The sequence below is a fragment of the Amblyomma mixtum genome, chromosome 5 (genome assembly GCF_055824585.1).
Source record: "Amblyomma mixtum isolate Tamu chromosome 5, ASM5582458v1, whole genome shotgun sequence".
Lineage (NCBI taxonomy): Eukaryota > Metazoa > Arthropoda > Arachnida > Ixodida > Ixodidae > Amblyomma > Amblyomma mixtum.
Window position 1 is genome coordinate 175,160,989 of NC_143016.1, and position 27,087 is coordinate 175,188,075.

The 27,087-nt window shown below is 44.6% G+C and overlaps 2 protein-coding genes across 2 annotated transcripts in view; both read right to left on the reverse strand.

Moving 5' to 3' along the window:
- The window catches only part of LOC149344773 (uncharacterized), a 109,771-nt gene that overhangs the window by 69,267 nt on the left and 13,417 nt on the right, over window positions 1-27,087 (reverse strand). The window lies entirely within an intron of this gene.
- Window positions 16,067-26,194, reverse strand: LOC149344774 (uncharacterized). Its single transcript, XM_089542809.1, has 3 exons — window positions 26,146-26,194; window positions 16,676-16,802; window positions 16,067-16,505 (listed from the first exon to the last, which is right to left on the reverse strand). The coding sequence occupies exons 1-3, from the start codon at window positions 26,192-26,194 to the stop codon at window positions 16,067-16,069; spliced, it is 615 nt and encodes a 204-aa protein (XP_089398935.1).

Genomic DNA, 27,087 nt, shown 5'->3' on the forward strand with positions numbered 1-27,087 from the left:
GGTAGCGCACACTGTATGAATTTAGGAGAAAATTTCTGTAGCGTCCTCTGTTGCACATCCCAACACAAAACCGCGTCTTTCCAGCGTATCAAACAATGGTCTCGCTAAGCGGCTCTTAAAGGAGATCTGTTCGCCGAGCCCTGGATTCGACTCCCAGTCATAGATATTGATTGAATTTCAATTTTTTTTTTCATGGTTTGACCTCTAACATAGCTGAAGGCCAAATTTACACGGTCCGCGTTTGAAGCCCGAGGCACGCCAGTGAAGATTTCACTTCAAAATCTACTTCACATATTGTATAAAACTGTCTGACATTAGCAGTTCACGGAATGAATCACAGCGTATCTAACTCGCAGACAAAATTTCTTTCCTTTTATGGTACTTTCTCTGCATCAATAAATGTAGATTCGGGAGTACCCGCATGGTTGTTAGGGCCGCTTTGGTTTCTGTCATATATTAATGATATTGTTTGAGATATTCCATTTAACATTATACTTTTTGCCGAAGGTTGCGTTCTGTACTCTGAAACTAACAGCATATCGTTGTCTCTTGGTGTCAACCGGCAGATGGCCTTCAGTGTTGAAGAAACTGTTTTCATGGCTATTCTGGGCTTTCAGGGCTCTTGTCTGTAACATAAGTCTAGTCGGTAGCACTATTTGCAAAGCGTACCAGTCATGCTGCCTTGCTTGTGCTGCAAGCCCACAGTGCTGTTTTGTGATTGCTTATGACTGTATCAGTGTCATCGATCAATTACTAATCTTGGCAGGTGACGTCGGGGAAAATCCCGGACTTAACACCCGCTCTACTGATGCATCAGACAAAATAATGGAAGCCTTGAACGAAATACGTACTGGGCAAGCAGCTTTGTTAGGCGAAATGAAAAGCATTCGTTCAAAATTATCCCAGAATGATAAAACAATTAAGAAATTAAAGCAAAACGCGTCAAAATTGAAGAAGATTGTGCCTCCTTGGCCGCAATTTGGTAAGATATTAGCGATGTGCGAGCGCTGAAGTTGCAAATCTATTTTTCAAACTGGCTGATTTTGAAGATAGATCACGCACAAAAAAATTATTTTTCGGCTTGTCAGACACTGACAACGAAACATGGGCCGAGTCTGAAAAGTTGGTTACAGAGTTATGTAGGGACAATCTCGACGTCGCAATCAGCCCCATGGATGTTGAAAGAGTGCACAGGCTTGGAAAGTTTCAAAGCGACAAGAAACGGCTGATCATAGTTAAATTCGCTCACTGCAAAACTAGAGAGAAAGTTCTTTCTTGCGCTAAGGAACTAAAAAACAGTGACTACAGAATCTCGGAAGACTACCCAAAATCTACCCTCTTTGTCAGGAAACAGTTAGTACAATTTGCGAAACTGCAACCAGAAACATACAAACTCCGCCATAATAAACTAATCATTGATAACGCTGTCTATATCTTCGAGCATTCCTCACAGAAAGTCGTTCCTCGCAACCCCCCGCCCCCTTCCGTCCGCATGCCATAGCTACTGCATAAACCTCCCGTCAGCCCGAAGCTCTACTCCTTGTCCTTCATTTACGCTAATATCCGAAGCCTCCTGCCCAAACTTGACGCCCTTGAAAGTCTTACGCGCACAATAGATAGCAAGATAATCACACTCATTGAAACTTGGCTAACGTCATCCATACATGACTCTATAATAGTTTCCGTTTTTCCTAACTACACTATTTTCCGTCGCGACAGAACTAATAGACGGCGAGGAGGCGTGCTATTAGGAACCCATGATTCGCTTCGTTGTTCTGAAATTAAAACTTCATATCCTCTAGAAATTTTGTTCATTCAGTGCCACGCTTCATATCCTCCCGTAATGATTGGTGTTTTCTATCGTCCACCTGATTTAACCGATTCTTTTGTTGCTAATTTTCACGAAGCACTTCGCGCGATAACCGCGGCTCACCAACATACTCCCATTGTTCCTTTCGGCGACTAACTTTCCTGCAATAAACTGGTCCGACCTTTCCACCACTACATGTAAGGATAACATCGAAAGCGATTTTGTCAACACGTGTCTAACCTTTGGTCTGTCCCAGCTCGTATCAAACCCGACAAGACAAAGCAATCATTCCTCCAACATACTCGACCTCGTATTACCTTCTCACCCTGATAACATCCCGCCGCTTCTTAATTTACCAGGACTCAGTGATCATTCCGTAATACAATCCACGTACTCCTGCCAGTTGTCACGCACAAAAAAAAATACGAAAAACAATAACTCTGTACGACAAAGCCAACTATGAAGCCATTAATTCTGAACTCGCTGATTTCTGCATGTGGTTTCTCCGAGATTCTTCAGAGCGATCAATCGAACATAACTGGTCCCTTTTCAGAAACAAGGTGCATCAACTTACAGATACACACGTCCCTACTATCACCATCACCGAAAAACCATCATCACCATGGTTCACCAAAGACCTGAAACGCCTCAGAAACTAAAAGAAAATACTTTTTCGATACGCAAAACGCTTTGACACCGCATCTGCATGGGAAAGATATTATTCTGCAGAAAAAACATACTTATCTTTATCAGGCAAAACTAAACGTACATTTTTCTCGTCTGTCCTACCTTCCATGTTGCAAACCAACCCCCGCAAGTTGTGGAAAACTATAAACTCATCACATTCTAAGCCTCTAACATTACATGACGACGACAACAACCTTATCCCGGAACACGGATCTAACCACGCTCTTAACTTTTTTCTTCAGTTTTTACAAAAAAAACCTGACGGTGACTTACCGGATTTCCCAGCTCTCGGCCACCCAGCTATGCCACAGATTACATTTGATGCTAATGGAATTATGAAACTCATTGAATCATTGAAACTTACATCTTCATCTGGTGTTGACGGCATAAATTCTAAGATCCTAAAAAATACTAAAAACGCTGCAAGTGTAATATTGTGCCACCTCTTTCAGCAGTCCGTATCAACAGGTGTCCTTCCACAAAATTGGAAAGTTGGTAAGGTCATTCCAGTCCCCAAAAAGGGCTTACCTGTTTCATGCAAAAATTACCGCCCCATTTCCCTTACAAGCGTCTGTTCGAAACTAATGGAACATATTATTTATTCGCACATAGTCAAATTCCTTTTCTCCGTAAAATTCTTCCATACTAACCAGCATGGCTTTTTGAAAGGACGTTCATGTGACTCCCAATTGGCTCTCTCTATTAATGACCTAAGATCCAACCTTGACCTAAACATTACTACTGACACTCTCTTCCTTGATTTCGAAAAAGCTTTCGATAAAGTACCGCTTAAAAGACTGCTACTAAAGATATCGTGTCTAAATCTTAATTCGTTAGTATTGGAATGGCTTTCTAACTTTTTGACTCACAGAGAGTAATTCGTCTATGCTATCTTCATTCTTCACGTAGCCCGGTCATTTCCGGTGTTCGGCAAGGTACAGTCCAAGGACCTTTGCTTTTCCTCATATACATTAACGATCGTCCTTCGAGTATTTCCTCTAGCATCCGCTTATTTGCTGATTATTGTGTAATTTACCGCCCAATCACTAACAGTACTGACGCTGGCATTCATCAACAAGATCTTAACCGAATCCAAACTTGGTGCGAACGTTGGTTAATGTCTGTAAATATTTCCAAAACATGTTTGATTTCGTTCCATCGTCGGCAGATGCATACTCCTTCTAAATACACTGTTTTCGGTTCAGAAGTGTCGTCCGTCTCTTCCTGTAAATACTTGGGTATTACTGTAACACAAAACCTAACATGGTCATCTCATATCATAAACATTGCTAGCGAGACTAATCGTACCCTTGGTTTCATACGGCGCAATCTATGATTTAGCACCCCATCCATCAAGTCATTAGCATACATAACTTTTGTCCGTCTTGAACTAGAATATGCTTCATCAATATGGGGTCCTCACCAGTCTAATCTCTCTTTAACCTTAGAAAAAATGCAAAATCGGGCTGTCCGCTTCATTTATTCTGATTATTCGTACTACACTAGTGTGTCTGCTTTAAAATCTATAGCCAACTTACCCAGCTTTGAAACGCGGCGAAAAATTTCTCGATTTAGCCCGTCTCATGTTTTATCATTCATATTTAGGCAAATCAGTCATATCACCTGCTTATCGCCTCTCAAGCCGTATTAACCACCATAAGGCCGTCTACGCCCCCACCGCAAGAACTACCGCTCATTCTCGATCTTTTTTCGTCACGTCGTCCCGGGACTGGAATCATCTACCACAGGACGCCGTGCATCACATCAACGCCATCCTTTTTAAGAATGCTATCAAAACCATTGTTGTTTAACTGTCATACCCATCCCTCATGTAATGCCCCATACCAGGGGACTCTGAGGCATCAAATAAAAAATAAAAAATAAAACATTAAGTCCTCGTAAATCCGCTATAAATCAAACGCGCAGCTCTCCTCTTTCCTAGTTTAAATTCTATTTTAACACAATTAGTTTTCTGTAAACAGGGTTCAAAATTATGACAGGGGCCGTCGCGACTAGGCACGGCCTGGACGCCACAACCGGTAACCTCAAGGCCGCCCGCAATGCTGCTGCATAATTTTGGTTGTTTTTTTAGCCCTTGTAATAAAAATTTTTTACCACCACCACCCTGTAATTGCCGTACGGGCGCCAGTCGCCGGTCTTGTGGGGCACCATGCGGAGGGGCGATGCCCAAGTACTACAGGAGGGACGAATTAGGCCAAGCTCTAGCATATGTTCAAATTCTTGTTTGGCGACAGCGAGGCGATCCGGTGCGAAGACGGGAGGCCCAGTCGTCACAATATGATGAGTCACGGTGTGAGCGACCGGTGCTTGAAGGGACTGGGGCCGAAAGACATCCGGATATTCGGCAAGTATGCTGGACCAAGGGTCGGAAATGGTGCTGCGCGCCTGGACGAGCCGGAGTGGTGAAGCGTGGCAAGAGACGCCTTGGACGACTAGGCTCGTTTCAGATTCCAGGATGCGGTTTTCTCACATGTCAACTAGAAGCCTGTAGTGTCATAAAAAGTCGGCGCCGATGAGATTTGTGCACATGAATCGCAGATCCAAGTCGTGGTCGGGTCTCCACAAATATATTTGGCAGGACCCGCTCCGCCAGGCGGGAACGAGACAGCGCGCCGCCGGCATTCAGTTGTGCAGCCACGAAATCCAGTCTGCGCGTACTTGACAGGCGTGCTGGGGCTGTCGTCGTCTTCTGTGGCCGGACCACGATGGCACGTTATAAAATCTATGAGGACTGCCAGGGTATGAAAACTGCCAGGGCTGCAGTCGTGAATGAGCAATTCCGCTTACATAGGCACTAGCCCATTAACTCTATCGCGTCATAGTATTACGACAGACGTGTGCACTCCAATTTTTTACATGAGTGGCACATGAAACAAATGCGGAAGAGCTGTTCTCAAAAAGCGCTTTAAAACTTTGAACAGTTCTAACAATTCAAGCAAAACTTGCTGCAAATAGGTGGAGAGGGCTGACTTTAATAAACTCAAAGTGCTTAATCCCTCTAGTCTAAAAAGCTTTCTGATTGCCGAATGCGCCTTCTGAAATCGTGGCGTTTGTTTACTACAAAGGAAAATCACTTTACTTTCACTGCTTCACATTGAGGAAAAAGTTCTTTTTCTCACTGTCACACTGTCGCGGTCTTCTCCTCACTGTCACAGCACAGCAAAACAATTTCGCGAACCCGTTCGGAACGTTTCCTCCGATTCATTCTTGCTCGGCTTCAGTTTGGAGATATATAAAGACATGAGGGTTAGGTTCGGTTCTGATTTCGCCAAAATACATGATTTTGGTTCCGGTTTCCGGCTGAGCTCAGGTTCTTATTCAGCTGTTAACGAAATATGCAGTAACTAAAGGGAAGCCACGAGAGAGAAAAGAAAAGGCACAGGAAAATTAAAAAATTTAATTTAAAACGGTATTTTGACGAAAAAGTAGGCAGAGCTGTCAACATTGACAAAAATTCCCAGCGTTTAAACAGAGAAAGTAATTATCTCGATGAAAAGGTCAGATATTCCAGAAGGCCACAATCTTTGCTAAATAACTAGCGCAGACAATAAAGCTACGCCTTACTGGTATTTATTTATTTATTTATTTATTTATTTATTTATTCAAGTTACTCACAGGCTCCTTTACATTGGAGCATTGTGTGAGTGGGGCAGTACATTGAAGTTAGAGAACAGCGCAAAAAAAAACACAAAAGAACAAAAAAAAACCGACAGAAGAAAAACGTTATACAATAGTTAGCACGAGGCACTCAGTAGAATACAAATAAAGTAATACAACACACAATAATTACAAGTTTCAAAATGTGGCAACATGGAAATGGAACACGATTTGACAGTGAGGCTAAAAAGTGCACAAGTTAGTTCACACTAAGCAGCAATAAAACATTTTTCGCAAGAATACAGAGAACTGAGACACTAGGCGAGGATTGCGGTTATTTTATCACGAAATGTAGCAGGATTTCTGGTATTAGTAGCATCGTCAGGAAGGCTGTTCCAATAGTTTATGGCACGTGGGAGAGCATGCCCTTAGCGAAAAAGAGGATGTGCTAAAAATGCATTTCAAACGTATTGTATTAATTTCATATTTATTTCGCATTTTTTTGTCCCTATGCTTAAACTGCAATACGAATGCTTTCTAAGTATACTAGGAATAATATTTTAAACGTTCTTAAAAATACGTGAAAAGTACATTTTTGCCCGCTTAGCATATTTATAATGCATTAAAAATATAATAAAAATATACATTAGAAATATACGAAAAATATACATTTAATACATTAAAAATGTGTTTACTAGGGCTTAAAAAAAGTCTACTGGGCGGCTCCATGGAATGACACGGGTTAATTCATCAACTGGAGAACAAATCGTACACGGGTATTTATCATTAATCAACAGGAGTCTGATATTATAAGGTCACGTGATTGAATGGGAACGGCAGATACCTACATACAGCATACCAAGACGACAGCGACACAGCAAACAACAAATCCTACGACATGCATGTACTTGGCTTGCCGTATATATACCCAGCGAAAGCGACGCACTATTTTGCACGGTGATGCCTTTTTTTGCGCAAATACTGTGGGCTTCCCAATTATCGCAGAAGTACCCTACTGGTCGCGTTCTAATCTGGGATTAATTGAGAACGGAATTGCTAGTTGAAACTTGCGTCAGGCACAGGTCAGGAGTCGAACTGTGAACCAACAGATACATGGGCGTGTAAGGGAGCCGGTCTGCCCTGCCACACGGGGTCCTTTCCCCTGGCTTATTCGGACCCAGAAGTACCCAAGGCGCTTTTGCTGGTATAATGCTATCACGTTCTCACACGGAAATGTTCGAATGACATTGAGTGGAATGGCATTCGAGAATAGGAATGACATTCGGACTCGATGGACTGCCGCGGTGCCGCACGACACTTTCGAAACGCATTCGAAAGCCTCAGCTCGTTTTCAGTGTACAGCGCCGACGACGACGGCGGTCACACTAGTCCGACAACGACAGTATATATCACGCTGAACAACAGCATATAATTATAGTGAAATATCTAGTTTACTATAATATGATTCTAGAGGGACACGTTTTTCAGGCCAACGACACCGACGAATCCGGTCGGCGGTCGGTCAGCCTTGTCGGCGGCTGAGCGAGAGCACGGTGATGAGGCGGCGGTGTGTGTATGCTCGCGCTTCTAAATGAGCGAAACGAACGGCTATATTTCACGTGTGCATACCTGAACACTCACCAGCGATAAGCGCTTGCCAAATCAGTTTCAATCGACGACGGCTCTGTTCCCTTCCGCGACGACTAGGCCCAGCGAGTTCGCAGGGTTGGATCTGTGATTTCGGCGGTTGTGAAGAGCGAATCACAAGCTTTAGCGAATGCAAATGGTCACCAGGTGTAGTTTTGGCAACAGTGACCTGAAATCAACTATTGCTTACATCGCAGGGCACGCGTACGATGAACGGGAATCGCCGGTGTGACCCAGACTGCCGAGTCGTGCTTTACGGCCAGCAGCAGTCGTCGCCGTCGCTAGCTTGTGGATAACAAGTTAGGCCGTTTCAGTTAAAGCGAACAGTCGCCATACATACTTCTGGATAAAGTAGTTTAAAAAAATGTACTGGTCACGTCGGAGAAAGCCGGGACAAGAAGCAAGAAGCGCCAGTCCTGCGCGATGCCAACAACCCGGCGTTCTCAGGCGTGCGATCGCATCATCGCTTCCCACACATTGTAGCACTGCGTAAACCATCACGAGTACAACCAGTAAAAAAGAAAACAGATTGTTTATTAGAACCAAAGTGCAGATTGCGTTTTATGTTATGTAAACAAGCGATGTAAACAACAGTATGAGTGCAGTCGTCCTCATCGGCGCACTCCCGGGGAAATTTCATGCTGACGCGGTTAATATTCATTGGCGTAATATTATCTTCAAGCACTCCCTTAGACAGAACACGTGTAGCATCGTTAGATGACATTCGGCTGGAAGGCATTCGAAGCGCCCGTGTAGCAGGGGTATAAGTGGTGATCACCTTCCTGCTAGAAGTTACCATAAACGAAAGGATGACAAGAAAGGGAAAGTTTTCACTCTTCGCTGAAACGTCATTTCGAACCCTAGATTGTTTCACGGTAGCTTGAAGTGTAATGCAAATATTTTTACGCGGACAACCCATTTGTTAGAATTTAAATATACTTCAGACGGATTAATTGCGTATTTACGAAAGTACACTTTAAATAGATGGCCAGCACCAAAATGCGATGTCCCGAAACTCGATTTTTAGCATTAGATTGTTCAACGACAGCTTGTAGTGCGCTGCAAATATGCTAATGCGGACTGCCAATTTGCTAGAATTTCAGTGTTCTTTGGACGAATTAATTACGTATTTACTGAAGTACACTTCAAATACATTGACGACACGCAAATGCCATTTCCCGAAACACGATTTCGAGCACTCGACTGTTCATGGCAGCTAGAAGTGTGCAAAGACGTTTAAAAGGACTGCCCGTTTGTTAGGATTGAAATATATTTCGGATGAATTAATTTCATATTTACGAAAGTTCACTTTTAATACATTGACAAGATGCTAAAACTGCATACATATACGTTTACAAGGGCTGCCCGTTTTCTAGAATTGAAGTATACTTTCGATGAATTAATTTCATATTTCCGAAAATACACTTTTAATACACTGACAAGATGCTAAAACTGCATGCATATTTTTTCATGTATTTGAAAAGTGCTCGAAGTATGCTTTAAGTGAGGTATTTTTGGCACATTTTAAAAATATATTTCGAATACCAAGCATGAAATTTCAGAAACGTATTTCCTACATATTTTTAGTGCATTCATGAATACAAAATATGTTTAAAATAATTTTAAATAGACCTCCGTATATTCCAAACGTATTAGTTTTTGCTAAGGGAGACATGTTGAATGCTTTTGTATGACCAAAAATACGCGTAAAGCTGCTATGATTATGGAGGCGATGAGATGTGCGACATGACATGATAGAGTCAATTTGTTAATGCCTTCATATGTGGAATTGGCCATTCTATACATTGGTTTATTCCTCGTAGTCGTCATACGGCTGTTGACGCACTTCTGGAAAAGTTATGCAATGCACCACTGATTTGCGATGGCAAGTGCTGCTGCCGATGGGCCTTATGAGAGCCAGGTTACTCTTCCCGAGCAACCTCTCGTCACCAATAGTTAATTCCTTTACATTCAAAACCCGAGTGGGCAGGTCCTGATGAGGCCACAATGTCACCTGACTTAGGTGGCTCACTCGACATCTAATCTGCTCCTCTAGGGATTTTTGCGGGGATTTTTCGCTCACGGTGAAGGAGCGTCGACGACGACGCAAGCTTTTCTGCGGCACGGGCTCTTAATGCTATCGTATTTAAACTTTCGTGCTGCGTAGGCCAGCGTTCCTAAGCCCGAACCAACACTGGCTGCTGGAGTTTCGAGCGCTGACTGTATTTGTTACAAGTACCCCTGGACGCGCTACCCTGGCGACATAAGGGCTCTTAGAAAAACTGGAGCGGAGACAACCCATCTAGAGCAACCCCTCATTACCAATCGTTAATTAAACTGCGACAAGTCGCTGTGGGCAGTTTTCTCGCAATCCTTAATTAAGGCAGGTTGTGAAGACATCTTAAAGTCACCTGAACTAAGTGGCCTTCTCGATTGGTTCTCTAGGGACGTTTCGGTCACGCCGGCGATGATTGCGATGACGACGTCGCTGGCTTTTTCGATAAACGAAACCCTTAATGCTATCGCGTTGAAAGGATTGGTTGTGACCACAAGGCGTGTGGGCCTCAATAAGGTTGCTGATTGGGCAGGTTCGCTTAATAACGCAGTACGAGCCCCGGTACTTCCTCAGAAGTTTGGTGGACAGCCTTGCCATGAAGGACGGATGCCATAAGCGCACTGAGGACTGCGTAATAATATATATGGAGGTACAATGTACCTCTGTATATAAGGGTCGAATGATTCCTTCTTATCGTCCACCGAAGTCTAACCATACGGCTACAAAGAAAAACTTCTCTTCTTTCGCAAAAACTTCATAGTTAAAGAAAAATTCATCCTGGTGCGGGCTCCTGCCCGGGGCAGACAGTGATGCCAGACTCGAACCCCGCCTCCGAACGAATTTTTGAACAATGAAGTTTCTGGAAAAGCTACACAGCTTTCCTTTGGTGCTGCACGGCGGCGCTTAGGTAGATGGCAATGAATATTTACTCCCTTATTATGTAAAAGGCGGGCAGAAGCGGTGCGGGAAAATTTCTGACGGGGCTGGTTGTAAAATTTCAATCATTCTTCGGCGCAACTATCAAATAGTGCCTTGCAAAGCTGTAATATATTGCGTAACATCACGTTGGTAAGCAGAATGGCGTCTATAAGCAGAAAGGATCACGGCCGTTCATAGGAAAGCATGGGAAAATCCGTCGGTGTCTTTCAAGGCACACTTGTCAACGTACGTAGTTGGTGATTGGTCAAACTTTGTCCTCATTGCAGTTATTAGCACACACATAGATCGAGACCGTATCAACAACGGTACGGTTAAAGCTTTCGGTCATGGTGTTCGTCTGTGGGAGGTACGAATAAGAGGCCCGGTGAACTTTGAGACACTGCTGAAGAGCTTGCACGACGTATTAGAGGATGACGTCACCTCGAGCCATTCCTGTACGTAATATGACAAAAAATGAATGTGTTGCAGATTGTAACTATGCGGTTTCCGCATAGCGCTTGACGCGATCCATGACAAAGATTATCCAATGGTTACGTTGAAGTTAGTGGACGTGCTTGCAAGAGGCCCATAACTTTGATGTCAACATAGTCGAGCCATCCGGATGAGCAACGCAAATGCTGGCGGGGAGAACGGGCAAACAGGCGGGCGGATGACATGCGGGAAAGAGCGGATGTATAGGTGAACAAATGTACCACGCCTCGCAGGCAGTACCGCAGGCGTAGGCTACTGTCAATTTGAGCTATTTATCATGGGCTCACTACACGTCATCTTGATAATTGGCGCAGATGACGGAGCGCATATGCCGAGGCTAGTTTGTTACCACGTTATGCATGACAAAAAAACTAACGGCTGTGGCTTTGTTTTAAGGCATAAGCCTTAGTTTATTAAAGTTTATTAAGCGAAAATGAGTGTGTGTGTTTGGTTTGTGGGTGTTCAACGTCCCAAAGCGACCCAGGCTATGAGGAACGCTGTAGTGGAGGGCTCTGGAAATTTAGACCTCCTGTGGTTCTTGAACGTGCACTAACATCGCACAGTCCACTGTCCTCTTGAACTTGGCCTCCATCGAAACTCGACAGCCGCAGCAGGGATCGAGGCCACATCCAAACTGGCAGGTGGCGATTAAATCTGATTGGTCACGCGAGGTTGAAGATCAACCACAATCACACAAACCCCACCGGTAGCAGAGCCTGCCGTCCCAGGGAAGTGGCTACGAGGACTCCCAGACATCTGGGAATGTTAATTATAGAAAGACAAATTCTGCATATATGCGCATTATTTCATTAGCTATCGCGTGGTACTCTTAAAACGGATCAGTGAGCAAATCAGAAGGGATGAACGGCGTCAAGGCACCTGCCATGTAGAGCCATGCAGAGGTAGAATTGCCAACGCCGTGGCATCGGTGTACATCACGCGGCAGCGCGTGTTGACTGCGTTCACAAAGTCAGCAGGCGGGCTTACGCGTTCTCACATGTAAGCAGTCACAGGTGTCTCTGCCGCCTTTTTTTTCTGTAAAAACACAACACGTGGCGGTAACAAAAGATGCTCCTGAGAACCCTTTTATACGTGAGCTATAGATACCCAAACGTTACACAACCGTTATGACGTGGAGCATAAGAGCGTGTGAAGCATTGTATTGCAGCACTGCAACATGAGATCGGGTCACCGTGTTTGTTTTGAAAGTGACAATTCCGGACAATTTTTCTCTTCGTTTGGACAAACATGGCATTAACTAATCAAAAGCCCAGTCCCTGTTCTTTTCGAAGCTGCTAGAAAAGCATGCATGATTGGAGCTGGAGACTCTTGACAAAACTTGTTTTTGTCGCCGGAAAGAGCTCTGCACTTCCGTCGTTTCCACGAAGTGTTACATGATGCATTCAGACGCAGATGTCTTTCGCTGCTGCGGGAGATCATATAAAAACTCAATCCTGTTGAAAAAGACGCTCCTGCTCTGTAGGAGTAGTTGAAGCGGCATAGGCCACAAGGCTTAGCGGTGCTAGCTAGAAGCTCTCCCAAATGACTGATTACGCAGTGTCAAGCGAAGAAATGAGGGTGGACTTAGTGGTGCCTTAGCATCACAGATCACAGGGAAGCGTTGGAGGGCGTAGGCGCCTGAGCGTTTACGGCCGTAACGAAATATTGCCTGAATGGCGCAGTCTTGAAGACAGATAGCTCAACACGCAAAGCGGCCGTAGCGATCACTGGAATACACAGCGACAGGTTTTAGCTTTTTCTGTTGATATAAAACACTTGTACTATTTGATCCGGCATAACGACCAGTTGAACAGTTTGAAAGGTTTGAATCGATTCCGGTTTCAGAACACCTCAGGTATGGTAGTGAGCAGTTTTTTTAGAGTTGTGTGCAACTTACTTCACCTCTGCGCAGTTCGAAGGGCGTATCAGCTCACGACGAAATGGAATTTGTATTCATTCGTATCTCACGCCCATTGTGAGCTGCAGGTATCCTTCCCTCCTGGTACGCAGGTGACCAAGCCAATAGGCTGCGGCTGCCGCAATAACTTCAGTCAGTGGAGTACTCATCGTCATCATCAGCCTGAATATGCCCACTGCAAGGCAAAGGCCTCTTCCATGTCTCTCCAATTAACCCTGTGCTTTGCAAGCTGCAGCCACCTTATCCTCGGAAATTTGTTAATCTGATCCACCCACCCATCTTTCTTCCACCCCCTTCCACGCTTGCCTTCTTTTGGAATTCACTCTGTCATCCCGAAGGACCAGCGGTTATCTTGCCTCGCATTACATGCCCTGCCCAAGCCCATTTCTTCCTCTTGATTTCGAGTAGGATGTGATTAAACCGCCTTTGTTACATCAATAACTCTGCCCGCTTCCGTTTTGTTTACATTTCGCCTATCATTTTTCTTTCCATAGCTTACTGCGTTCTCTTTAGCTTAAGCTAAACATTTTCATTAGCCTCCACGTTTCTGCCCCGTAGGGGAGTATCGGCAAGATACAACTGTTGTTTACTGTTTTCTTGAAGAATATTGGTAAACAGCCATTCATGATCTGAGAGACTCTGCCGTGGGCGCTCCACTACATGCCCCAAGCAGGCGTATTTCCTTACCACTTCCAGTACCTCGCTACCAACTGTGAACTGCTGCTCCCCTGCAAGACTGTTGAACATTACTTCGGCTTTCTGCACATAAATTTTTACACCCACCGTTCAATTCTGCCTATCTAACTCATCGATCATACTTTGATTCAGTCGAACTTTGATACTGGATGGCACTCAAAAATCCACGTCTCGTCCCCTGTGATCCCTCTGTCTAAAAATTCTAGGTCCTTATCGTAGCGTTCATGCAATTCCTGGCGCTTCAACAAACCCTCTTCTTTCACCTCATTTGCAAGGACTTGTGGCTCGCGCAGACTTTCCTCATTTGATGATCTTTCGTTAATGATTGCTCTGGGTATTCCACACTCCTCTGCAATCATCCGAGCGCTTAATCACTGGCTCTTGTCCAAACCTTGACGCACTTTTCGCCCCGAGTGGTTCATTTGTGATTTGGACGGCCTTCCGAGTGATCGTCGTCGTTGACGGACTCCCGACCTTCCCGGAACCACTTGTGCCACATGGAAGTTTGGCTTTGTTTCATCGCGTCGTCACTGCAGGCTTTCCAAAGCATTAACAGCGTCTTCAACATGTTTTTACCCAGTAACACACAAAAATTGATTGCTTAATGCTGCTCCAAAAACTGGTCTATTTTTTTCTCGGTGAGGTTGCAGTAGATACCTCTGCGCGGATCGTGACCTGCCCCAACAACTGCCCTCAGTGAACTGAGACACGTCTTGTTTCGAAGCTTTGATCCGCCACTAACTTCTCAGCCCGAAGCGCCGACCCGCCAGGTGGCGTAGCCGACTAAAAAAAATCATTCCGGGAAAATTTTAGACAGGCCTGTAGGCCAACCAATGGTAATTTTAAAAGGTTTTGAACATTTTTTGAGCAAATGGTTAATTCTGCAAATATAAATGTAAAGCTTGTTGCAGGGGGTGGCGAACCTCAACCTGCTTGGAAAGAATGCTCAAGAATATCGCCTTTCTTGGATTGTTCCCCGTTCTGGAAAGGATGTTCGAATAAAAATGTCACACTACCACCACCACCGTTCTTGAATAGTGCAACAAGAGTCACTGACACATCAGCTAAACATCTGGCCTTCTTTATAACAAGCCATCTAGAGCCACTTACTGAGATGGACGCCATAGCCACCGCTATAAGCGAACACTTCCCTGTCTGTATGATTCTAAGCGCAGCAAAAAAAAAACAGAAAGGAAGGAACTCATGTCGCAGAGTGGCCTATCTGGGTTTAGAGAGACCAATAACAACGCGATCATGGGACCGAGTGTATCATGCGCGTAACACCGACGAGGCATATGAAAAGTTTATCAGTCTAGTTTTCTCCAATTATAACTGACGTTTCCCTACAAGAAACATGCGGAAGGCAGGAAGGAAATATTTTCGCAGAACTTAAGCGTTGAGAAATGCAAGGGCAGCGTATTACCATGGTTTAATGTCTCGCAATATAAATCGATCAGATTTAATGCTGAAAAACGTTAACTCTGTACTCAGCCCCGGCCGAAATCATAGCAATTTCTCATCCTGGTTAAATATTTTCCGGAGCTCCACAAGCAAACTTCTTTATGAACTTTACGAGGACGCAATAATTGGAAGAAGACGTATAACACTTATCTGATTTTGTTTAAAAGTGTATACAACGCATATGTGCATGAGGTTTTTGTACTGTTTGTACACATGCTTGCTTTTGAACTCCGTCTGAATGTGCGCGTAGCTGCTGACATCATTCTAAGGGGCAGCCACCGTGTGAAGATATCTCGAACGGTAGCTTTTTGTGGCTACTCCCTCCTTTTACTAAAACAGACTAAATGAACTTTGCCTTGCATTTTTGAACTTGCCTCAATCTGCTGCTCTCACCTGCTCAGTCTTTTCACTACACCTGGCTTGAGCATCACCTCAAGTTCAAGCAGACTGCTGTCAATTTATATCGCTAAGTGCCGTAAATGCTGAGAGATAATTGAATTAATGAATGAATGAATGCTTATTTCGCTTTTTGCCTTACAGAAAGCGTGGGTGACGAAATAAAAGCTGTTCGCAATAACCGCTTGACGGGCTTCGTCACCCGAAAAAGTCGACGATGACAGCAGCGGCAGTTCTTGCGGCATACAAATAACAATTCACATTTCAAATAAAACAGGTAGGGGGGGGGGGGGGGTAGATATATGAAACAATGATAAGGGAAGGAAAAAAATAACGGTCAACATATGCATTTCAGTAATAATACAACCTAATCAATAAAAGTTTCACGAAGTGCACGAAAACCCATTTTGTTTATATTGTTATAAAGAGAAGAGTTCAAACATCTTGATAATATACATTTCAGCATAGCAAAACCACAGTTTGTTCTACATCTGGATACCGAAAACATTTCAGTGTTCCTAGCGGTGTATGGCATGTTGTGTGGCACCAGCTGCACAATACGGGACAAAAAGGGGTCGTTTCTTGCCGTCTGCTTTTTGTAAAAACAGGCAAACCTGTACTCAAACAACCTAGGAACTGGAATTATTTTGTATTTATTTCGTATGGGACGAGTTGGGGCGTCATAGCAGGAATTTGTAATGACTCGTAGAATTTTCTTCTGTTGGAGAAAAAGCTTTTGCAAATTGGACGCTGAGGTATTTCTCCATACCAAATAACAGTACCCTAAGTATGAGAAAAAGAATGCAAGAAGAGCGTGTTGTCGGGCTAGTTGGTTCTGCATAGTATATAAATGAATTGCGCAACAACTTAGGACACAGAAAGAAACATTCACGAACGCATGCGGTCGTGAACTGTTGTATGTGTTTCTTTCTGTGTCCTGTCTAAGTTGTTGCTCAATTCACTTATATACAATGCATAATAAAGGTCAAGTTTTTTTTTTGTAGGTAAGATATATTTATTGCGAGAGACGATACATATGAATTTAGAAAGCTTGATGCAGACCTTGTTTATGTGAGCATCCAATGAGATTGTAGGGGTAAAGTCTACGCCAAGTGATGTGAATGATTGAACATATTCAATTTGTGTGCCACTGAAAAAGATAGGTGGTGCATTCCCTACTAACTTGCCCTTAGCATGAAATATTATCGCCTTTGTTTTTTTTCCTTGTTTACTGTCAAGGAGTTTGAGGATGACCATTTCCTCAGAGCAGTCAATACTATGTTCACTGAATTGGTTAATTGATTAATATCAGTGGAGGAGTAAAACAAGCTGGTGTCATCAGCATAAGTAGTAAATTTTATCTCGTTGTTTATATTAGTGATGTCATTTATATACAAGTTAAAAAGTATAGGACCCGAGAGGCTACCCTGTGGCACGCCATTTGAAATTTGTAGGACATCAGAGCGGCAATTATTGATGACAACATATTGTGAACGCGAGGACATATATGACTTGAAAAGGTTGAGGGCATGGCCATGTATACCGTAATGTTCAAGTTTGGCAAACAGTGTATTATGATTAAGGGTATCAAACGCCTTGCAAAAATCTACGAAGATCCTAAGAGTGAGCTTCTGGGATTCAATATTACCTAATATATAATCTTTTTAATCAAGTAATGCGTGTTCCGTTGATTTGTTCTTGGTAAACCCGTATTGGCAGTCATTTATAATAGAGTGCTTTAGAATGAAATTATGAGTTCGATGATGAATTACGCATTCTGGCCCCTTAGAGAAGAAAGGTAAGACAGATATGGGCCTCCAATTACTCAAATTATTTCTATCTCCCTTTTTGAATATTACTGCCACCCTAGCAAGTTTCATATCAGCAGGAAAGTTAGTTTAGTTTATGGGGTTTAACGCCCCAAAGCGACTCAGGCTATGAGAGACGCCGTAGTGAAGGGCTCTGGAAATTTCGACCACCTGGGGTTCTTCAACGTGCACTGACATCGCACAGCACACGGGCCCCTAGAATTTCTCCTCCAAAGAAATTCAGCCGCCGCGGCCGGGATCGAACCCGCGTCTTTTGGGACAGCAACCGAGCACCATAACCACTGAGCCACCGCGGCGGCTCAGCAGTAAAGTAGGCTGTAGGCAGCGCCGTGTTATATATATCCGTTAAGCAGGGAACTATTGAAGGCAGGACATACTTTATTGGGCGACTCTGGAGATCGCAAGAGTCTAAGCTTGTCGTGTCTCTCAAGTTTTTTAGAATAGAGTACACTTCATTCTCATCTGTAGGTTCAAAGAAGAGGGATTGTGAAATTCTACCACCCAGAAATCTTGAGAAGTCAGGACTGTGATACCGACTGGCAACGGTGGTAAAAAACTTAATAAAAGCACCGGCCAAACGCGACCCACTCAGGTTAACGCCATCAACTGCTAAACTTGTCATGTTATTTGGATGTGTAATTCTGTTAAAAAGTAGATTAAGGCGCCTTCATTTTTCTTTAGGGCGATTGGAGAGTTCCTTATCAAAAAGGTTATTGTTTGGTTTATGGGGTTTAACGTCCCAAAGCGACTAAGGCTATGAGAGACGCCGTAGTGGAGGGCTCCGGAAATTTCGACCACCTGGGGTTCTTTAACGTGCACTGACATCGCACAGTACACGGGCCTCTAGAATTTCTCCTCCAAAGAAATTCTAGCCGCCGCGGCCGGGAAACAAAAAGGTTATTGTGGTAAGTCGTCCTAGCTGTCTTGAGTTCTTTGTTCAAAGAGTTCCGAAATGCTTTAAAACAGGCCAATAGTGAAGTATCCTAGGTCCTAATAAATTCAGCGAACATCCTGTGCTTCTTTTTTACAAGTCGTATAAGTCTTGGGGACATCCATGGTTTGCGAGCGTTTTTCGGCAGTTTTACTTCTACAGTAGGAAAACATAAGTGATATATTGGTAAAAAGAGTCTCAAAAAAGCTCTATAGGCAGCATCCGAGTCGGTGCTTAAGAAAACAGGCTCCCAGTCTACTAGCTCTATGCGACTTCTAAATGTTTCAAGGTTTTTCTGGGAAATACACTGCCAACGTGGATTAAAGGTTTGTGTTGGGAGGGGCTTAGTCTCAGCGCGCAGAAAAACAGGTAGATGGTGACTGATGTCTAGTGCGAAACGCCCTGCGGTGAGAGGCATATTATAATTTGTGATGATAAGGTCAATAATGGTAGATGAAGTGGAAGTTATGCGTGCTGAGCTGTTTATAATGTTTTAGAAGCTAGCGGCTTGAAGCAATATTGTGAATTCTTGTTGTGCAGTACTGTTAACACACATATCTATATTAAAATCACCTCCTATACATGATAAGAAAATATCTGACAAAAAGCGATTTCTTTTGCAAAACACGAAGGAACTCATTCATGTTGCCTTGTGGTGGGCCGTAAACGACGGTAAATGACTGACGGCTAGATTGGACTGTAAGCATTTCAATATTCTCGTCGCCAGACTGTGTTCTGATAAGATATGGCACGAATAGCTCTCTTTTACTAGAAGTGCGACGCCGGAGTTAAGTAAAACGGAGTTAAGTAGCAGTTTTTCAATCATGTCAACAAGCATCAACAATAGAGATGTTGTCCCAGCTGATTGGATTACAATCGTTCACACTGATCCTAGAGTTGCCTTTCCTGTTTGGAAAGCAAAACCGAGGGGTAACTTACAAAGGTCCCTTTTCCCGATTCCATGCAGTAGGCTTCCCACAGCTCCCTGATTGTCTTACTATGTTTGACCATGTTTGACCATGTTTGACCATGTTTGACCATGTTTGACCATGTTAACTACCAACTAGCCCAATTTGAAACCCTCTTAACCATCAGGAACATTTGGATAACTCTGCTTAGATCACGAAAAGTTCTGTCTCTTTATGTTTACTTGTATTTTTCAGCCTTCTCCCGATCACGGCATGCCATTTGCACCGCCTCGACCCCTTACTTCAACTAAATTCTCCGCCCCGCCTCTCTGGCTGCAATGGTCTAGTGTCGCCTGTGGCTGGGAGCGGCATGTACAAATGCCTACTCCCACTTGATCTTAATGGCACATTCTCCTGCGTGTGAGAACTGCGGATCCGGCGTGAGAATTTAGCACCTACGTTGTGACTGCCCTCGATATGAGCGTGAGCCTGCACTTCTGGCCGAAGAGTTCCGCCGTTTAGATCCTTGTCCGCTTAAAGCGCCCCTCCATGGGCCCATCCGAAGCGCACGAGCGCAGCACCTACGCGTACCAGTGTACACCGGAGCGTGTGCGCCTGCGCATGCGCGAGGCCCACACGCGAGCTGGCGGTGGCGCTTGGCAAATATCTGTCCATGTCAGATGTTCGCACCGCACTCGCGCCGGCGCCGGAAGTGGTTCGCTGGTTTGCGGTCGGTGCAACCAATCAGAAAACGCAGTTCTCTCAGCATCCGTTGCATCCTTTCGTGCGGTTTTCTTCGCTGAGCTGAACAGAGCGCGAGTACCAGCGACAGCAGGCGACAGGTCACCGAGTTCCGCGTTTTCTGACGCTTGTCGCAGCGCAGCGCTGGGCGCGTAGGCGCTGCGCTTATCCGCCTCGGATGTGTCCATGGAGATGAGTCTTTACAGAAGCAAAGATTCTGGCTCCTTGGACTAAACCTTCATCGCAGAGGGCAGCTGTGAAGGCACTTTTCAAGCTCCTGAAGGACTCAGGACTGAGTTCAAGGCTATAAACTTCCAGTTTGTGCCCTGTGTACCCTGTTAACAATGGCACGGGCACTGGAAAAAGTTATCTCCATGCCCTCTCTCCCCTTTCTATCTCTCCCTCCGTTCACCATCCTACATGTAGGGTAGCATAATTAGCGTCATCTGTTTTATCTCCCTGCCTTACCAATCATCTTTCTTTCTCTACTATCTGAACATAAAGATTATGTAGCTACTTCGTTTATTTTTCTCGTGGGTCGCATTTGAACACTTTGTTAAATCCGATGGTGCTTTATTCCCTGCCATTTTTTACTACGTTGTTAGCGATTATTGATGCCATGTCAACGCATGTCCGTTGTTGATCACATCTTCATGGAGATGTCGTCTGAGAGATCTTGAGATCGAGCGCTATTACGAAACAAAGGGAGTGGTACTATTGATTCATGAAATAAGAGGGCGCTTTAGCCTCATTCTTTCCTTAATGGAGCGCTCTCAGTCGTTGGTCGCTACCGAGTTTTCGCATGAATTATTGTTGACGTTTGTAACAAGCATCTTCTGAAAGGTGGTTTCCTCTCAGTAGCCATGATACGTGAAGGTGTGCTTTTTTTTTGTTGCCCGTATGACTCCTAACTCTAACAACCAAGAAAAGCAGAAAATTAAACCATACACTCAACACTTTGAGTGTATCACATATTCAGAGCTACCCATGTCAACGCACCTTTATATTCGCACCTTTCGTACCTTAGTGTATCAAAAAGCATAGTTTCTTTCCTCCTATCGCAGTAACCGTGTGTGGTAAGAGAAAGTGCATTAGATATATAGCTTGAACACCGTACTTTAGCCTGCTGTCCGCTCCTTGCTACTGGAAGCGGTACTGTTAAACTAAGTACAGACAAACAGAAAATTAATTCTAGCCTAGCACCTTTGATGTCCCGCCATCCAAAATACTTATTTGCATATGCTCCGTGTAAGTACCAAGGTTCCCTTGACTAGCGCCTGTTGTGAATCAGAGCGGCTTTCCATTGGTACGCTATTGAGTGGTAACTATTGACTGTAGCTCGCAGGAGTTGAGAGCTATTTACGGCCATGTTAAAACATAGCCGGCCCAATAAATTGACATTGCCCCAAAGCCAAAAATTTCCCACATTCTTCATGTCTTTGTCAAGAACACATAAAAAAAAGGAAAAGTATCACTCACCAGCCCGCCACGTTAACAGAAGAACTCCCAGTATTTTGACGGAGTTCATTCTTGGAAGCCAAAGACATAGATTTCTTCTTTCTGGGAGCTGTCGTGCTCAGATTACTGCAGTGTTCGGCGAGGCTTCGCTCTCTGGGCGCAGAGTTGCCGGGCAAGACTAGATTTGTGCTCACTGTAAATATACGGAGTGCACACTTTATCGGCTTCAGCTTCCTTACATGGTGGCAGGATGTCCTGTTCCCTGACTCAACCGGCCGGACGTAACACATCTGTTCTTCCTTCATTTTAAACTTCCTTCTTTTAGAAGGCGACCAAAGATGCTATGGTATCTTTAAAAACAATCCGCCACTAGCGGCTGTTTACTGATTTAAAAAAAAAACAGTTCTTGCTAATGTGTATTGTCTGACCTGCCTGGGCCAGCTCCACGAATCAGGCTAAGTTATGATACAGTAGATTGCTACTCTCTGCGTAAGCTCCATGGAGGCTCTTTATGAAGGAAGCGAACTCAAAGAGCGTAGCATTCTTCTAACAATATATATACGATATTCTACCAAAAGAGAGTGAAAGGCCGAAGGGGTGCTTTTACTTCCTAGCCCTACTAGGCCGGATTACGATGGTGATGCGTTGTCAGCAACACTGCGACTGCTTTTACGCAATTACAATTCAATTAAATTCAAGCTTTATTTTCCAGTTTACACAGGAAGGCTTTCAGGGCTAAAAGCTGCTCTGGGCAGCTTGACGTGGCCACTGAAACCTTCACTTGGATTTTACAAAACGACAAACAGTGGAAACGCAGTAAATAGATCACCAAAACAAGAGCAGATATAAGGCAATACAACATATAACTGAAAAGCAGATGATTTGAATCACTATTTATAATGAGAAATAGATTTTAACATTGAAGAACGTATTCTGACAACACATAATAGATTGAACGATGTCGTACTCTGATTAACATGACATCAAAAAACAAACACATGAAATCATAACACAGTAAGAAAAAAAAAATAAACGTTACATATTTACAAAATACTGCTGCAACTGTTTCATTGTGAGAAGTTCTGTGTCCTGAAGCTTGTTCAGAATGGTAGGAAGAGAGTAGTGCAGTGTTTGTAGCTTGTAGTTAGTGCGAAAATGAGGCACGAACCATGGGCCTGTGCTACGTGTACGCGCATCATTTACACCAGCTGTAAGTCAAGCGGTATTTATTAAAAAGCCTTTTAGTGCATTTAGACGTGGAATGAAAAGATGCTAGAATGCGATATGTGAATTGGTGTTCAGTCTTTATTAGCCCGTATTTTTGAAATAAAGCACATGTGGACGCGGAATATGGAATGTTTGCAATTATGCGAACGATTTTCTTTTGCAGAGCATTTATTCTATTCATATTTTGTTTAGTTGTTGTGAGCCAAACTAGGCTACAATAGTTAAGATATGAAGCGAACAACGCATAGCAAATTTGCAGTTTGATTTGAACCGGAAGAAACGATCTGCATCGAGACAATGCTCCAGTGACAGATGGAAGTTTTTTACATACCTGAGTTATGTGTAGGTCCCAAGTAAGGTTCGAGGAAAAGGTTACGCCTAGAATTTTATGGTGTTCAACGATGTCAATAACTTTTCTCTCAAATGTAATAGCGTGTTGTAGATAAAGGGCCTTATTTATTGATCTAAAAATTATTATCTTCGTCTTTTTCGCATTAATGGTAAGATGATTGGCTTGCGACCACGAGGACAGATTTGAAAGCACGCTATTGCACTACTCCTACTTCCCTGGCCTGCAGCTGCTCAAAGGACAACCGTGCCCAAGCCGGTGTGAGCGCAGTGATGGCCATCGTTCGCGCCACTCAACGCAACTCATCCTGTTCCATCATCACCTTCTGCCTCATGCCGCCGCGGTGGCTCAGTGGTTAAGGTGCTCGGCTGCTGACCCGAAAGACGCGGGTTCGATCCCGGCCGCGGCGGCTGGAATTTCTTTGGAGGAGAAATTCTAGAGGTCCGTGTACTGTGCGATGTCAGTGCACGTTAAAGAACCCCAGGTGATCGAAATTTCCGGAGCCCTCCACTACGGCGTCTCTCACAGCCTTAGTCGCTTTGGGACTAAGCCAACCAACCTTCTGCCTCTCTGCCTTTTTCTCACCTTTCGTCTAGCGAAGAGAGGCAAGCTGGGGCTGTGCTTCCATCGGTCTACTTTGTTTCCTTCGGCCACCTTTCATCTCAAAAAGCTCTCCTCTCTCTACTCAAAGACCTACCTCCCCCAGAGTACCCGAGCACATGCGCAAAAACACTGCAGTGGCCTCACCGTACTTACGCCACGGTTTTTTTTAGTGCATCTGCTCATAGGCTCATCAGAACCACATGGCCACAGATAAATGGCACCAAGGGTTGGAAAGGCGCGAGCTGAGGGGCAGGTAGTAGAAGTTGAAGTTGAAATTGATTTTTATTGAGTCAGTAATGAGAGGGAACATCGAGAGAAAAAAGCTCCATTAAGCTTGACAGAAGCATTTGTTGGGCGAGTTGGTGTTTTTGATGATCCATAACTACAGCGCAAACGACAGGACAGAGATGAAGAAGGGTGTGTGGTGTGGTGTCCCTTCTTCATCTCTGTCCTGTCGTTTGCGCTGTAGTTATGGATGAAGCTTGACAGGCTCTCGAGCTCGCAAAAGAAACTAGACGGCAGCACTCCAAAGCCAACAATTACATCGCTGAAGTAAAACGGTGATACACGAAATGTGGGAGCATAAGATTTCCTATTCTACCTAGATTAAGTTGAAATGAAGTCCCAAATTTAATGCATTGTTAAAATACAAAACAGAGTATCAAAAATCCGAACTATGAATGACTATTTGCAGAGTACATTACAACGTTAAAAAAAATGGACCCGCCAGGCTAAAGCAATTAATTCAACACTTTGAATGTCAAACATAAACAGACTACCACACACTTATGAAAACAAATAATGACACAAATTTAAATGACTGCAAGAGGAAATGTTGAGACCAGCATCTGTAATATAATTGAAAAGGGAGAGAAGACTATGTCTTTAGATTTGCGTACCATAGTTAGTCCTAGGCGCTCTAAAGAGATACCGCTGCTGTGACGTAAAGGGTACGTGCTTTCATGATTCTCAATCTCAGCCATGTTGGATAGAATCATCAAGTTATTTTTTATTTCATGCTTGAAATGAAGGGCAAGTCGTAAATTATACAGACGAAACGCCTTTGCAATGTCAGCAACATCAAAGAGCTCGAAGGTGGGATTTCCCAGGGCAGATTGTGCGGATTCCAAGTGATACAAAAGTCACAACTTAGCGACAAAGTGAGAAATCAGCGAGTTTCGGACTCGCTAATTACTTTTCAACCCGGACCTACGTGTTGCATGTATACCTGCCTGACTCAAAAAAAGGCCTGCTGCCCTTTTATAGTGCGCATACTAAACTGACTGAGCGTGATGCTTTGTCTTGAGATATCCAGGCGGGGCTAGCGGAAATTTGCCCGCATAGCAGGGTGTACGCTGCACATGAGCACTTCGAGCGTACTTTCTGAAATTCCGACCAAAAACACGAAATCAAAGCCGAGGACAGCTACAAGAAGAAGAAAATTGTGTGGTTCAGTTGATGCTGAACCTAGTTACGGAACAAAGCTATGGCATATCGGGCTACTGTGAGCGGCTTGGGATCTTGTAACGTTTAGAGCGTCCAGGACACTTGATAGGCAGCGCACCCACCCAGCCACCCTGGAATTTGTCAAATAATGGTTGATCGTGAGCGTTTGCTAACCCAGTGAATGCTGCGGCCTACTGCAGCAGTGCCGCATGTCTGCCACAACGTTGTCAGCGCTAACGCACGCAGCCCACATCTCTTTCTCATCACACCACGTACCTATTAGCGCGATTAATGCGTCCGCTGACCCAGGGAGCCAGTTATGCGCGCTTCCTTTCCTTAAAATCATCGTACTGTAAAACGTTTTCAGCGACAATGAACACCGCCGGCCTATGGCTTCAGTGCCACGTTTATGGCACAACTTTGTCAATGCCAATGCATTCAGCGTACATCTGTCACTACCGCCACGTAGCTTAAAGAACGACTGAGGTGCTCACTTTCCCAAGGGGCCAGTTATGCGCCTTTCCTTCGCTTTCGGAGCTCAAGGTAATTTGAAGGTCAAATTTGCACGGTCCGCACCTGAAGCCCGAGGTCCCGTAGCGAAGCTTTCGCTTCAAAACACGGCAGCTACTGTCTATACTACCGCAATATCATCAGCGGCCCTAAATCTTAAAGAAGAGTGCGAAGCGGTAAAGTGTGACGTTATTTTTACGCCCCTTGCAAACACGCCAAAGTCGCACTCTGCTGGCAAAACAACTAATAGCCATGCTCGAAGAAATGCATTCATAGTTCCAGGTACTGTGCTACATGCGTTGCTTATGAGATCACTTCGATCCCGGCGGCGGCGGTGGAATTTCGATGAAGGAGAAATTCTGAGGCTGAGGCTGACAAAACTTTATTGCCCATAAGTGTAGGTGACTAAAGCAAGTTAGCTAGCGTGCCGCAGGACGTAGAGACCTTTGGCGACGCCGGTCCATTCGACGGCCTTGTACAATGTCCGGGTCATCGCTAGACCTTAGCTTATCCCATGCTTCTTTGGAGGGATTAGGCAAGAGATCTGGGGGAGATGGTGGTGGTGAAAACACTTATTCAGAAGGGACAGGAGGTATGTTTGGATCAACCCGTAAGGGGCCGATCCTTACAAACACTAGGTGGAGGGCCCTAGTTTGGGACCCCAGTGGCGGTGGCCGCCGCCCGGGCGCGCCCGACTAAGGCTTGTTGGGCCTGTAAGTCGTGGCAGCCGAGCAGGGTCGCCTCCCAGTCCTCCCTGGTTGGGTTGGGGATCGGGGGAATGGCCGTGTTGGATGGGCAGGCCCACACCATGGGATAAATTTCCAGACACCACACTCCAGTGCGGGCAGTTGCCGCTAAAGGAGGGATCGAAATCTTTTAGTGCTGCCGGGCGCAGCAATGTATTGGTGAAGAGGCAGAGCCGCTCATCCGCCTTTTTGAGGCATTTACATGGGCTAGGGTAAAGGCGATGGCTATCTTGATAGTAGGTTGTGATATCTTTGAACGAATAGACCGGATTAAAATCGGTTTCCTGATCAGGTGTGGAGCAGAAAACAGCCCGGTGAGAGAGCGCGCAGGAGGCTCCGTCTGCTGCCTCGTTTCCTGCCAACCCCTGATGAGCAGGGGCCTATATAAGGTAACGGTGTGCGGGGTCCGTATCCCGTATGCAATTTTGGTATACTCGATAGGCTAGGAAGGGAGTGCAGCCTTGTTCGACGTTCCGACAGGCCCCTCGCGAGTCGGTGAATATTGCCACGGACGCCAGTAGAACGCTCTATCCCTGGCAGAACAGTACCTGGCGAGCACACTGGGCAGAGCGCAGCCGGCCGACCCTAGCACCGAGCAGAAGAGGACGAAGCCCGGCGCGCGACAAAGGTCGAAGACAGA

What these genes read in the sequence shown, in the direction of transcription:
- LOC149344774 (XM_089542809.1), bottom strand. Translation starts at nt 26,194, where the DNA reads ATGACCCGGACATTGTACAAGGCCGTCGAATGGACCGGCGTCGCCAAA. An exon ending in ATGGACCGGCGTCGCCAAAG is followed by an intron (nt 16,803 to 26,145) that starts GTCTCTACGTCC and finishes CACTTGGCGTAG; the next exon opens with ACTTTACCCCTACAATCTCA. An exon ending in AAAAAACTTGACCTTTATTA is followed by an intron (nt 16,506 to 16,675) that starts TGCATTGTATAT and finishes ACACGCTCTTCT; the next exon opens with TGCATTCTTTTTCTCATACT.